The 15,190-nt window shown below is 43.3% G+C and overlaps 1 protein-coding gene across 1 annotated transcript in view; it reads right to left on the bottom strand.

Moving 5' to 3' along the window:
* The window catches only part of chn2 (chimerin 2), a 55,962-nt gene that overhangs the window by 25,384 nt on the left and 15,388 nt on the right, over window positions 1-15,190 (bottom strand). Inside the window, exons 2-4 of the mRNA XM_076280660.1 lie at window positions 10,153-10,191; window positions 5,564-5,619; window positions 4,819-4,850 (exon numbers count right to left, since the gene is read on the bottom strand). Of these exons, the coding sequence (XP_076136775.1) occupies window positions 4,819-4,850; window positions 5,564-5,619; window positions 10,153-10,191 (127 nt within the window). The remainder of the gene's footprint in view (window positions 1-4,818; window positions 4,851-5,563; window positions 5,620-10,152; window positions 10,192-15,190) is intronic.

Genomic DNA, 15,190 nt, shown 5'->3' with positions numbered 1-15,190 from the left:
GCTGGACTGGACCCCCCGAAAGGAGGGTAGGGCAGACACAGTTCTCTGTGAATATCTTGAGAACTGTAGGGACTAGGACAGGGGCAGACAAACTGCGGCCCGCGGGCCGGATTCGGCCCGCCAATCACTTTCATTTAGTTATCAGGCTGCTCGCTATTTTTTTCCTGCGATAGAGGCGACGTTGGTTAGCTTTACTGCAAACTGCTTTTCACTCTCCTTAGATAACGTTTACAATGTCAATGTCAAAACATCATGTTAAATAGAGATAACATCATGTTAAACTAAGTAAAGTCTTAGTTATCTCCTTTGCAGCAGATCTAACGTGAACATTATGCGATCCATTTAATTGAGAACGCGTCTGCACTCACGAGAGGGAGAGAGCCGCAGGTTCCAGCTGGGTTGTCATTGTTGATAATTGATATCTCCTTATAAGAAACTTTTAAAGGGAAATCATGAAGGCAACAGTAGTTCCCACTACTGACCATTTAAAAACGGTGAAAGGGCCGAGCCGTAGGTACAGCACTAGCCATAGCGGAGCAGGCAGAAGATCATTGAGAAATAAACGTGAATTAAAGCGACTGTCTTAAAGCGACAGTGCACAATTTATACATTTGTTAAACAGCATAAAATTAGCAGTATTTTTAAGCAATTCATATTTTAAAACAAATACTTTTCATACTAAATTATAGGCTATAAAAAATGTGTTTTTTTATGCGTGTGTCGTTGGGGGGGGGGGGGGGGGGGTTTTCAAAACCCAATGTGGCCCTTGAGCCAAAAAGTTTGCCCACCCCTGGACTAGGATGACCATTTTTTTCCGTATGTTTGCCTCCAGGGGTCGTGTTAACCCATTTCATGTACACACATGTGCACAAACAGATACACACACACACACACATACATTCACAGTAATCATACGTATGACACATACTCACACAGTAGACATATGTACGCTTGCATGCACAGGCACATACGCAGGCACACACACAAGCACGCACGCACACACACACACACACACACATAACATAAACATGTACATGCACACATGCACACAATTCAAGAATTTCTCAGAATTATGAACAGGCAAGATGGAGGTGGGGTTGTATAAAATTAATTTTACATGTGAAATCTATGAACTAATCATGTTTTGGTACTTGTTGTCTAGCAGATATCAGTGAGAATTGAGTGTGGATAATGCAATTTAGTGAGACAGTTAGAATCATATAGGCCTTTCAGCGTGATTTATTTTTGTGGAAAAAATGTGCTGGACTGGGCGGCGGTCATATTTTGTACCGCTCTGCGGTACATCTAGTTCAAATAATTCCTGATTGTGACATTAGGCGGGTCAATATATGAAAAAAAAACACCAAACCTCAAAAAAATTGATACAAAAGGTTTTTCAACTGATTATGATACCTTTAGATGTACTTAATAACATATTAAAAATCTAGTAAAATCTGACCCCAGTAAAGGGGTCATTTTCAAGATGGCGTCCAAGATGGCCACCAGAAGCTAATTTGGGATATCTGAAGCATTAATCAGCCTAGGAAAGTGTTTTTCGTGTTTAATCAGATTTAGCGGTCACTGAGTCATATACGTCACACTAAAGTATCAGATCATCATTTTCAAAGACTTACAATTTTCAAGATGGCGTCCAAGATGGCCACCGGAAGCTAATTTTGGCTATATCTGACGCATTTTTCAGCCTAGGAAAGTGTTTTTCGTGTTTAATCAGATTTAGCCGTCACTAAATTATATATGTCACACTAAAGTATCAGATCATCATTTTCAAAGACTTAGAATTTTCAAGATGGCGTCCAAGATGGCCACCGGAAGCTAATTTTGGCTATATCTGACGCATTATTCAGGAAAGTGTTTTTCATGTTTTATCAGATCAAGAGGTCACTGATGACTCTTTATCTCCACCTTTTTTAGTGTTCTTATAGTAGGACCTGAGGATGCATGATGTTTTCTCTCTCAGTGTCACCATGCCTTCAAAACCTTTCCCTTTTGTGAAACATATGTCATTCCCGTACCACTCAGATACTGATTACCGAATGGAATGGAATCAACCTCAATCAAATACTCTTTCATGTTAGATCCAAGTACAGAGACAGTCAACTGTTCTTAATTGTGTGCATTTCTGCAAGACCCTCCGCTGTTCGTGTAGAAGATATGGATTACCTTGCACTGCTGCCTGTGGAACGTGTCAAAATGAACAATGTGACAATCCACACAAGTTTCTTTCAGAGGAGTCAGAGGATGATAAATAATGATATAATAATTATTTCTGATCTACTTATGCATATAGTTTAAGATTCAGTTTAATTAGCTCCCCCCTAATGATAGATGCCAACAATTATTGATCTACACAAATATTGAATTCATGCCTATACAGTACATGGGTCATGGTTCATTAAAGTCATAAAACAGCCACTTACTCGCAAACTCTACTCTACATATTGTAAAAGCATATACCCTGTACATGAAATATAACATTAATCAACAAAATAACATTTCCATCTTCCTCCACACCAAGCATAATACATACTCTATTCTGTATTGGCAAATATAGTGTAAAGCCGATACATTTTGGCATATACAGTCCAGGGTAAACAAATAAAACACCCTAAAATATATATTTTCTGAAAGCATATAATCTGTAGATAAGATATAGCACCATTTAAAACATGTCCCATCTTCCTCCATGCCATGAACAATGCATTGCCCTCTATTCTGTATAGGCGAATCTAGTGTAAAGGGGATACATTTTAGCCTATATTGTCCAGGCAAAACAGATTAAACACCCCAAACCATATATTTTCTAAAAGCATATAACCTCTAGATGAGATATAACACCAGTTAAGACATGTCTTATATTCCTCCATGCATGCACAATACAATGCCCTCTATAATGTATATGCGAATCTAGTGTAAAGGGGATATATGTTGGCATGTTAAGTCCAGGGAAAACAAATTAAACACCCTAAAATATATATTTTCTGAAAGCATATAATCTGAGGATAAAATATAGCACAATTTAAAACATGTCCCATCTTCCTCCGTGAATGCACAATACAAAGCCCTCTATAATGTATAGGCAAATCTAGTGTAAAGGGGATATATGTTGGCATGCACAGTCCAGGAAAAACAAATTAAACACTCTAAAATATATATTTTCTGAAAGCATATAATCTGTAGATAAAATATAGCACAATTTAAAACATGTCCCATCTTCCTCCATGAATGCACAATACAATGCCCTCTATTCTGTATAGGCGAATCTAGTGTAAAGGAGATATATGTTGGCATGTTAAGTCCAGGGAAAACAAATTAAACACCCTATAATATATATTTTCTGAAAGCATATAATCTGTAGATAAGATATAACACAATTTAAAATATGTCCCATCTTCCTCCATAAATGCACAATACATTGCCCTCTATTCTGTATAGGCAAATCTAGTGTAAAGTGGATACATGTTGGCCTCTTTTGTCCAGGGAAAACAGATTAAACATCCTAAACTATATATTTTCTGAAAGCATTTAACCTGCAGATGAGATATAACACCAGTTAAGACATGTCCCATCTTCCTCCATGCCATGAACAATACATTGCCCTCTATTCTGTATTGGTGAATCTAGTGTAAAGCAGATACATTTTGGCATGTACAGTCCAGGGGAAACAAATCAAACACCCTAAACTACATATTTTCTGAAAGCATATAACCTGCAGATGAGATATAACACCAGTTAAGACATGTCCCATCTTCCTCCATGCCATGAACAATGCATTGCCCTCTATTCTGTATAGGCGAATCTAGTGTAAAGGGGATACATTTTAGCCTATATTGTCCAGGCAAAACAGATTAAACACCCCAAACCATATATTTTCTAAAAGCATATAACCTCTAGATGAGATATAACACCAGTTAAGACATGTCTTATCTTCCTCCATGCCATGGAGATGGTTAATAATCCTGTATTGCATTTGCTCTGTATTAAAACGCATTGATTTTCATTTATGGCTGAAAAAGGTAGAGCATTGAAACATTTTCAATTTTAACATTTAAAATCCTATTCTTGTTTAATTTGACCATCATTTGATATCAATTTCACCTCTGTAGGCTGAATAGTAATTGAAATATAGCCATTCTAACCTGTTGACAGCCATTTTGGCGGCCATTTTGAAAATGACCCCTTTCCCAAGGTCAGATTTTACTAGATTTTTAGTATGTTATTTAGCATGTCCAACAGTACCAGAATCCATAAAAAAACCTTTTGTATCAATTTTTTTGACGTTGAACCCTATATTGACCCGTCTACATTGTTATTGTCTTGTTTACATGTCTCGCACTGTAGCTTACGTACATTGTCTTAAATAGCCCTTTTTGCTAGGCCCAGCAAAGGCTGGCAATGTATGGCTGGTGCACAAGCAAATGTTCAGATTGGTTGTCTGCTCATATTTTATGCAGATTTCACGGAAGCAGATCTTGCACACAACTGAGGTACAGTAGCCTATGTCTCTTAGCTGTCCACTTTCATCAGGCCATATATATATATATATATATATATATATAATGTGCTGTGTAACTTTAAGTTATGTAATTTTATGTAGAACAGTAGAACAGTAACTGGTGTGTGTGTGTGTGTGTGTGTGTGTGTGTGTGTGTGTGTGTATGTGTGTGTGAGATGCTGGTTGTGTGAGCGGTCTAAGAGTGTGAAGTGTGACTCTGATGCTGGTGTGTGTGTGCGTGTGTGTGTGTGTGTGTTTGTGATGCTGGTTGTGTGAGCGCTCTAAGAGTGTGAAGTGTGACTCACTCTCTGCCGTAGTGCCGGGGACGACTCTCCATCTGGAACAGAGACAGACAGCAGAGGGTACCATAGAGTTAACCGTTAGTATAAGTATAAGTATAAGTAAGTATATATATATATATATGTTCTATGTTGTACTATTTAGTATAAGTATAGTATAAGTATATATACTCTTTTGATCCCGTGAGGGAAATTTGGTCTCTGCATTTATCCCAATCCATGAATTAGTGAAACACACTCAGCACACAATGAGCACACATTGAGGTGAAGCACACCCTAATCCCGACGCAGTGAGCTGCCTGCTACAGCGGCACTCGGGGAGCAGTGAGGGGTTAGGTGCCTTGCTCAAGGGCACTTCAGCCGTTCCTATTGGTCGGGGTTCGAACCGGCAACCCTCCGGTTACAAGTCCGAAGCGCTAACCAGCAGGCTGCCCCAAAGGGAGAGGGGTACTAGCAGAGGGGTACCACAGTTAACCGGACGGTTAGCAGAGGGTTACCACAGAGTTAACCGGGTACCAGAGTTAACCAGACCGTTAGCCATGACATAAACAACACCACTATACACGCAGAATGGCATACACACACCCTCTCAACTCAACACACACACACACACCCTCTCAACACAAACACACAAACACACACAAACACATGCACACACACACACAAACACATACACCACTACATACACTGCATACACACTCTCTTTCAACACACACACACACACACACACTATGCAGTACGCTGCACTCACCTCCTGAGGACAGATGATCCGCTTGGGACGAGGGGCTTCCTGCTGGAGCTGGTACACTTTAAAAGACACACACACACGCACGCACGCACACACACACACACACACACACACACACACACACACACACACACACATACACACACACACGCACACGCACACGCACACGCACACACACATTATGTATCTTTATTATTTTCTCCTTGATTCTCATTCTCATTCACAGTGCAGTGCTCCATTGGGGGCCTGGATCCTACGACCTCATGCATGTCTAGAACACAACACAGATTGGACTAGACTGGACAGATACCATAAGAGAGAAAACGACAGATTGGACTAGGCTGGACCATATTGTCTAGCTGACAGAATAGACTGCTGTTCCCTGCACACGGAGAAGCATAGTGGCTCACACACACAGCTCTTGCCTGCTGGTCACTCTGGGCACCACACAGCCCTGTGCCCGCTGGTCACACCACACAGCCCTGTGCCCGCTGGTCACTCTGGGCACCACACAGCCCTGTGCCTGCTGGTCACTATGGGCACCACACAGCCCTGTGCCCGCTGGTCACACCACACAGCCCTGTGCCCGCTGGTCACTCTGGGCACCACACAGCCCTGTGCCTGCTGGTCACTCTGGACACCACACAGCCCTGTGCCCGCTGGTCACACCACACAGCCCTGTGCCCGCTGGTCACACCACACAGCCCTGTGCCCGCTGGTCACTCTGGACACCACACAGCCCTGTGCCCGCTGGTCACTCTGGACACCACACAGCCCTGTGCCCGCTGGTCACACCACACAGCCCTGTGCCTGCTGGTCATGCTGGGCACCACACAGCCCTGTGCCTGCTGGTCACTCTGGACACCACACAGCCCTGTGCCCGCTGGTCACACCACACAGCCCTGTGCCTGCTGGTCACTCTGGGCACCACACAGCCCTGTGCCTGCTGGTCACTCTGGGCACCACACAGCCCTGTGCCTGCTGGTCACTCTGGGCACCACACAGCCCTGTGCCCGCTGGTCACCCTGCACCACACAGCCCTGTGCCTGCTGGTCACTCTGGACACCACACAGCCCTGTGCCTGCTGGTCACTCTGGGCACCACACAGCCCTGTGCCCGCTGGTCACACCACACAGCCCTGTGCCCGCTGGTCACACCACACAGCCCTGTGCCCGCTGTGATCACTGTGGGAAGCACACGCCTGCGCTGGAGGCTAAAAGCATCACTACTATACTGACTGCACATCTGAACACATTGAGGATTACTGACTGCACATCTGAACCCAAGGCATTCATCTCATAACTGGGTGCAGGATACAGACTGACACGCTTTCTGGAACCAGTCACCAGTGTCATAACTAAATAGCACTACACACCATGCTTACTTTATTACTGTATACTACACACCATCCTTACTGTATACTACGCACCATCCTTACTACACACCATCCTTGATGTATACTACAAACCATCTTTACACACCATCCTTACTGTATACTAAACACCATCCTTACTGTATACTACAAACCATCCTTACTGTATACTACACACCATCCTTACTGTATACTACAAACCATCTTTACACACCATCCTTACTGTATACTAAACACCATCCTTACTACACACCATCCTTACTACACACCATCCTTACTACACACCATCCTTACTACACACCATCCCTACTACACACCATCCTTACTGTATACTACACACCATCCTTACTGTATACTACAAACCATCTTTACACACCATCCTTACTGTATACTAAACACCATCCTTACTGTATACTACAAACCATCTTTACACACCATCCTTACTGTATACTACACACCATCCTTACTACACACCATCCCTACTACACACCATCCTTACTGTATACTACAAACCATCCTTACTGTATACTACAAACCATCCTGACTGTATGAGCAGATAATTGGGCCAGCTGGCCTGTTTACAGCAGCACAGGTGGATTAAATCTGCCAACACACCTGGGAGGTGAGTGAGTGCTTGAGCCTGGAGACACCTGTAAGGTGCATGTTTGGGGTTGACAGGTGTGTGTTTGGGCCCTGAGAGGTGGGTGTTTGGGCCTGCGGTGTGTGTGTTTGGCCCTGCGATGTGTGTGTGTTTGGGCTTGAGAGATGTGTGTTTGGCCCTGCAGTGTGTGTGTGTTTGGGCCTGAGAGGTGGGTGTTTGGCTCTGCGGTGTGTGTGTGTTTGGTCCTGTGGTGTGTGTGTATGTGTTTGGGCCTGCGTTGTGTGTGTTTGGCCCTGCGGTGTGTGTGTGTTTGGGCCTGAAAGGTGGGTGTTTGGGCCTGAGAGGTGGGTGTTTGGGCATGCAGTGTGTGTGTGTTTGGGCCTGCGGTGTGTGTGTTTGGCCCTGCTGTGTGTGTGTTTGGCCCTGCTGTGTGTGTGTGTTTGGGCCTGAGCAGCAGGACTCCTGCACCACCTGGTTGGGAGGTGGAGGCTGAGCAGGAAGACATCTAACAGAGATGCTGGGCTGTTACCACAGAGATGCCAGGCAACCAGCAAGACCTGGACAGCATCCACAGAACACATCAAGGACAATGGACTCTTTGGAAAACATCCACAAAGCACACGCCTGCAACTACCTCAGAAAGAGGGAGATGAAGGGAGGGAGAGAGAAACAGAAAAAAGAGATGCAATCAGACATACTGAGAGAAAGAGAGAGAAAGGGAGAGAGAGAGAGAGAGAGAGAAAGGTGTTGTATGGGAAATGTCCTTCGCACTTTCTAATAAGAAGGACAGCTCTGCACACACACCTCAGAGTTCAGCTCCACACACACACACACACACACACACACACACACACACACACACACACACACACACACACACACACCTCAGAGTTCAGCTCCACATACACACACCTCAGAGTTCAGCTCTACACACACACACACAGACACCTCAGAGTTCAGCTCTGCACACACACACACACACCTGAGAGAGTTCAGCTCTGCACACACACACACACCTCAGAGTTCAGCTCCACACACACACACACACACACACACACACACACACCTCAGAGTTTAGCTCTACACACACACACACACACAGACACCTCAGAGTTCAGCTCTGCACACACACACACACCTGAGAGAGTTAAGCTCTGCACACACACACCTCAGATTTCAGCTCTACACACACACACACCTCAGAGCTCAGCACACACACACACACCTCAGAGTTCAGCTCTGCACACACACACACCTGAGAGTTCAGCACACACACACACCTGAGAGTTCAGCACACACACACACACACACCTCAGAGTTCAGCTCTGCACACACACACACACACCTCAGAGTTCCGCTCTACACACACACCTCAGAGTTCAGTTCTGCACACACACACACACACACACACCTCAGAGTTCAGCTCCACACACACACACACACACCTCAGAGTTCAGCTCTACACACACACACACACACACACACCTCAGAGTTCAGCTCTACACACACACACACCTCAGAGTTTCATTTGAGACACAAATATGATTAGGCTTCTCTCCTCCCTCTCATCACTCCATCTCTCATCACTCCATCTCTCCTCCCTCTCATCACTCCATCTCTCCTCCCTCTCATCACTCCATCTCTCCTCCCTCTCATCACTCTCTCTCCTTCCTCTCATCAATCCATCACTCCTCCCTCTCATCACTCCATCTCTCCTTCCTCTCATCAATCCATCACTCCTCCCTCTCATCACTCCATCTCTCCTCCCTCTCATCACTCCATCTCTCCTCCCTCTCATCACTCTCTCTCCTTCCTCTCATCAATCCATCACTCCTCCCTCTCATCACTCCATCTCTCCTCCCTCTCATCACTCCATCTCTCATCACTCCATCTCTCCTTCCTCTCATCACTCCATCTCTCATCACTCCATCTCACCTTCCTCTCATCACTCCATCTAAACTTAAATATTTTCAGCTTTACTTACTCTTCTATGACGGTGAACTATTTATCCATATTTATATTTATCCATCTTTATATGTATCCATATTTATATTTATACATTGTTTATATTTATCCATCTTTAAATGTACCCATAGTTTATATTTATTAATATTTATATTTATCCATAGTTTATTATATGTATCCATAGTTTATATTTATCCATATTTATTTTTGTCCATAGTTTATATTTATCCATATTTATATTTATCCATAGTTTATAAGGCAAATAAGGCATTTGAGAATATAATCTTGGGCTTAGGGAACAACAGATCGACATTTACAGTATTTCACCAATTCTTACATTTTATCAATCAAAAAACTAACCGATTAATAAAAAACAGATGAACAGATGAGTTGACTATGTAAATAATGTGAATAGAAAACAGATGAACAGATGAGTTGACTATGTAAATAATGTAAATAGAAAACAGATGAACAGATGAGTTGACTATGTAAATAATGTGAATAGAAAACAGATGAACAGATGAGTTGACTATGTAAATAATGTAAATGATGTACATGATGTAAATGATGTAATAATGTAATGATGTAATAATGTAATGATGTAAATGATGTAAATGATGGCTAGACACAGCCCTGGTGTAGAGCTGTACTTACAGTAGGACTTCCATATGGGGGGCTGGAAATCTTCTGGATCTAGAAGGACAACACAGAGAAAGAGAGAGAGAGAGAATGTTTATTGCTTAGATTACCAGAAAATAACCAGTTCCACTCACTCACACACACACACACACACACACACACACACACACACAAATTCCGTCTGAGTTCCTGGATAGAGGGATGTTGGCCAGAGAACACATGACCATGAGACAGCTGCTGCTGCTTTGTGTGTGTGTGTGTGTGTGTGTGCCTGCGTGTGTGCACGTGTTTGTGTGTGTGTGTCTGTGTGTGTCACGTATGTATATAGGTGCATGCAGTGTGCAGAGTATATGTGTGTTGGGTGTGTGTGTATAGGGTTGGTATGCAGTGTGCAGAGTATATGTGTGTGTGTGTGTGTAGGGTTGGTATGATGTGAATAGGGTTGGGAGCATGCCGTGAATGTGACCCATATCCACGGCTATATTTTGACTCAGGGCAGAGCATACACACACACACACACAGAGCATACAGTACACACACCAATACACACATACACACACAAAAAACACACACATTCAAACATAAAACACTCACATACTCAGATTCAGGCACACACACACACAGGCACACACACACACACACACACACACACACACACACACTACCTTACTTTCATACCATAATGATATTGTACAGACTTACTGGGTAGGGATGTAACGATTACTGGTATAATGGTAAACCGTGATAAAAATGTTGACGATAATAATTACCGTTTTCATTTCAAACATCATGATTATCACTGTTGATTACCGCGGTGTGGAAACCGTGTGTTTAATCCTTCCCAGCTTCATCCAAGCCTACTTTTGACATACAGTAGGCCTGGTACAATGAAACAAAACTGGTACCCTACTGATTCTGTTATCTACTTGATGGATTTAATTGTGGCACAAAGCCAATTATACATAACCAAGGAAAAAGTGAACGGGACAACACACAATGTCACTGTAACGTTATGCTATGAATTAAGAATGCTCAGCTCAGCCAGGTTTGTTGGCCTATGAATGTGAATGAAAATATGCCCTTCTCCAGTAGCAATAGGCCACCTTAAAATGCACCAGAATAAACTACTCAGGAACAATTTTTTACCCACCCACAGCACCCTCTCTATGAGCACCCCTAGATGAAAATGAGTTCCAGCGTCCCTGGTTAAATGTTGCACTTTTGATAAGGTTTTGCCTATATTTTGTAATAGTAAATGCTGTCACACTTTTTGAAACTATTTCAGCCTATTAGTCCTTTCTGAACATAATTGAACACACTTTTAAAAATATCGCGATAATACCGAAAACCGTGATCATTTTGGTCACTATAACCGTGAGGTTAAATTTTCATATCGTTACATCCCTATTACTGGGTACCACAAATGCCAAAAAGGCTTTATTTTGGAAAGGTTGTCAAAAAGTCTGTTCACTCACGTTTACTTCTCGACACACGACACACATACTGTGTGTGGGTGTGTGTGTGTGTGTGTGAGTAAGAATATTGCACCGTGCCTTGAGAGTTATTTTTCCGTGGCTGCTTTGGGTCTAGACATGCAAATAAACTAAGTTCTCATTATATCAGGCCCAATCATTAGTCAAGTATTAGGACTTATATGTGTGTGTGCCAAGTATTAGGACCTGTGTGTGTGTGTGTGTGTCTGTCAGAGTGTTGTGTCTGGTGTATGTGTGTGTGCCTCTAGGCTGGTTTCCTTTGCCTGTAGTGAGTGTGTGTGTGTGTGCGTGCGTGCGTGCGTGCGTGTGTGTGTGTATGTGTGTAGACTCATGTCTTGTTGCAGACAGTAGGTCTCTCTCTGTCAGCACTTTCAGCCTCAAAGTAGTCAGCACATTTCCCCAGAAGAGCCCCCCCACACACACACACACGCATGCCTACCACACACACACACGCACACCACACACACGCACACCACACACACACACACACACACACACTACTTTCTTCCCTCTCCATCTATCTCTCCTCCTCAAAAGAGTTTCTGAGGCTCCATGTTATCATGACAGACTCAGTACTCCAGTGTGTGTGCATCAACATGTGTGTGTGTGTGTGTATGTGTGTGTGAGAGAAAGAGAGAGAGGGAGAGTGAAAGGTGAAGGAAAAGGAAAGAGAGGTGAGATGTATATGAGAAAGAGACAGAGAAAGGGAAGTGTGTGTGTGTGTTTGTGTGTGTGCGTGTGTGTGTGTGTGTGTGTGTGTCTCAGGGTCTGCATATCAGTGAATTTGGCAGGTAAATAGGCTCTGAAATACAGACAGAATGATTGTATGTGTGCGTGTGTGCGTGCGTGCGTGTGTGTGTGTGTGTGTGTGTGTGTGTGTGTGTGTTAATGAGTGGATCATTAAGTCATTACTCAAGATGAATGAAACACCAGCAACAAGATGTCACAAAAGATGGAAAGCCCCTGTACAAACACACACACACACACTGTATGTATTGTTATGTGTGTAGACAGAATACTGCAGAGACTTCGTTCTAAACTGACACAGGGCGTGATGGATTGTGAGCGTGTGTGTGTGTGTGTGTGTGTGTGTGAGTGTTTCTGCTGTGTCTAGTTTGGAAAATGTGAGTGTGTGCGAGACCTCTGTCTTCCTGCCAAAGACACGCCTCCTCAGCTCCTGCCATGGAAATAGCCCCACCCACAGCACTGTGTTTCCGTAGACTGGGCTGAGAGAGACAGTGTCAAACACACAAACGCTCACACACACACACACACACACTGCCTCCCTTCCTTTCTCTCTCTCTCTCTCTCTCTCTCTCTCTCTCTCTCTCTCTCTCTCTCTCTCTGTCTCTCACACACAAACCCATAGCCTCTTGTACTAGGCTCATGAACCATAGGATGCCCATTTTGGTTTTGATTTTGTGTGTGTGTGTGTGTGTGTGTGTGTATATAACATGCTGTGAGGTCTCCAGTTGTGTTTAATGGACAACATGGGAGTATGAGCTGGTTCACTACTCTTCAACACTCTTCTTCAGGCCTTTACTGTGCCTCTACACACACACACACACACACACACACACACACACACACACACACACAGTCATTTACACACACACACACACACACACACACAGTCATTTACACACTCAAACTAATAGGATTGAATTTTCAAAACCCCACCATTACAATCCACTCACAGTTAAACACACACACACCAACACACACAGTTATAGACACACACACACACACACACACACACACCAACAAGCACAGTTATAAACACACACACACACACACACACACACACACACACACACACACACACAGTGTAGGTTGGCACGCCAGGTGTAGTCCTTCTCCTGTAGGGAGACCATCTGTCCAATACAGCTCCTGTGTACTGACAACCTGTGTGCAATGTTTTTTGTACGTAGCACTAATGTATGTGTGTGCGCGCGCGCTTGTGTGTGTGTTTTATGTCCGTGGCACGTGTGTGTGTGTGTGTGTGTACATGTTGTGTGTACATGTGTCATGTTGTGCGATGGAAAAGCATGTGCGTGTGACTGTGTGTGTGTGTGTGTGTGTTTATAACTGTGTGTGTTAGGGCTGCACAATTAATCGAATTTTAATCACGATCACGATTTTGGCTTCCCACGATCAAATATGCATGATCGAGCGATATTTCAAATGCGTGCTCTACCCATAGAACCAACCTGGCAACCCATAGAACGCTCCGCTACAAAACAAATCAAGCTGACCATGTGCCTGCATGCAGCCTACCAATGACAGCTGTTCCCTGCACTGCTCAGCCTGATGCACTGTGGACTAGTGACATTATGTTAACTATTAGTAGGCTAGTTAGACTATACAATAAACGACGATCAAAAATCAAATGTGTGGCACAGCAGAAGAGCTTGTCCCTCGAAGCGGATCATCCATTGTTCGAAAATATTTCGGATTTCAGGCAAGTTAAGTTAACCAAAAATATAAGCAAAGCAGGGCTCTCAACTCATACCGTGAAACACATCACATGACGTAAACCACACATGCCTTTTTTATCATGCTTGACTAAGAGGTGGATGTTAAGTAGACAAGTTTGCACACATTTTTAAGATGTTGTATGTGTGTGTGTGTGTGTGTGTGTTGGGGGGGGGGGTGTTGTGTGTGTGTGTCTGTGTGTGGAGCTGGATAATACTAAACAGGCTTTAGTTGTATGCTGGGGAGGGGGGTAAGAGAGTGTAAGTGGGCTGCTGGCATCCATGTTTTCTATTCTAAGACTGCTTGTTTGTTAAATACTATGGCCATCACATCATCTTTAGTCCTATGTAATTTATTTATATTACTGTTATTTTATTTTATGTTTTTATACTTGCCCAGGGACTACAGGTGCAAATTAGCAATTGCTGCTACAACCTGGCCCAAGACATATTTTCCTGGATCCCAGGATAAATGTTATTTTGTGCATTGTCCCTGATTCAAATAAATAGATTTCCATTCCATTCCATCACGTTAACTTTTAGTCCTTGTTTGCTTCCTCCAATGGCCTATACTGTAACTAGATGTACCGCAGAGTGGTACAAAATATGACCGCCGCCCAGTCCAGCACATTTTTTCCACAAAAAAAAGTGCATTATCCACACTCAATTCTTGGTATCTGCTAGACAACAAGTACCAAAACATGATTAGTTCATAGATTTCACATGTAAAATTAATTTTATACAACCCCACCTCCATCTTGCCTGTTCATAATTCTGAGAAATTCTTGATTGTTTGTGTTATGTTTATGTTATGTGTGTGGGTGTGTGTGTGTGTGAGTGTGTGTGTGTGTGTGTGGGTGTGTGTGTGTGTGTTTGCGTGCTTGTGTGTGTGCCTGCATATGTGCCTGTGCATGCAAGCGTACATATGTCTACTGTGTGAGTATGTGTCATACGTATGATTACTGTGAATGTATGTGTGTGTATCTGTTTGTGCACATGTGTGCACATGAAATGGGTTAACATGACCCCTGGAGGCAAACATATGGAAAAAAATGGTCATCCTAGGCCCTACAGTTCTCAAGATAT

The sequence above is a fragment of the Alosa pseudoharengus genome, unplaced genomic scaffold (genome assembly GCF_046254945.1).
Source record: "Alosa pseudoharengus isolate Yale_2024_CS ecotype anadromous, Long Island Sound unplaced genomic scaffold, YU_APseudo_1.1 YU_APseudo_1.1_scf_12, whole genome shotgun sequence".
Classification (NCBI taxonomy): domain Eukaryota; kingdom Metazoa; phylum Chordata; class Actinopteri; order Clupeiformes; family Clupeidae; genus Alosa; species Alosa pseudoharengus.
The sequence above is the reverse complement of the archived record's forward strand: the minus strand, read 5'-3'. Positions and strand labels throughout refer to the sequence as shown.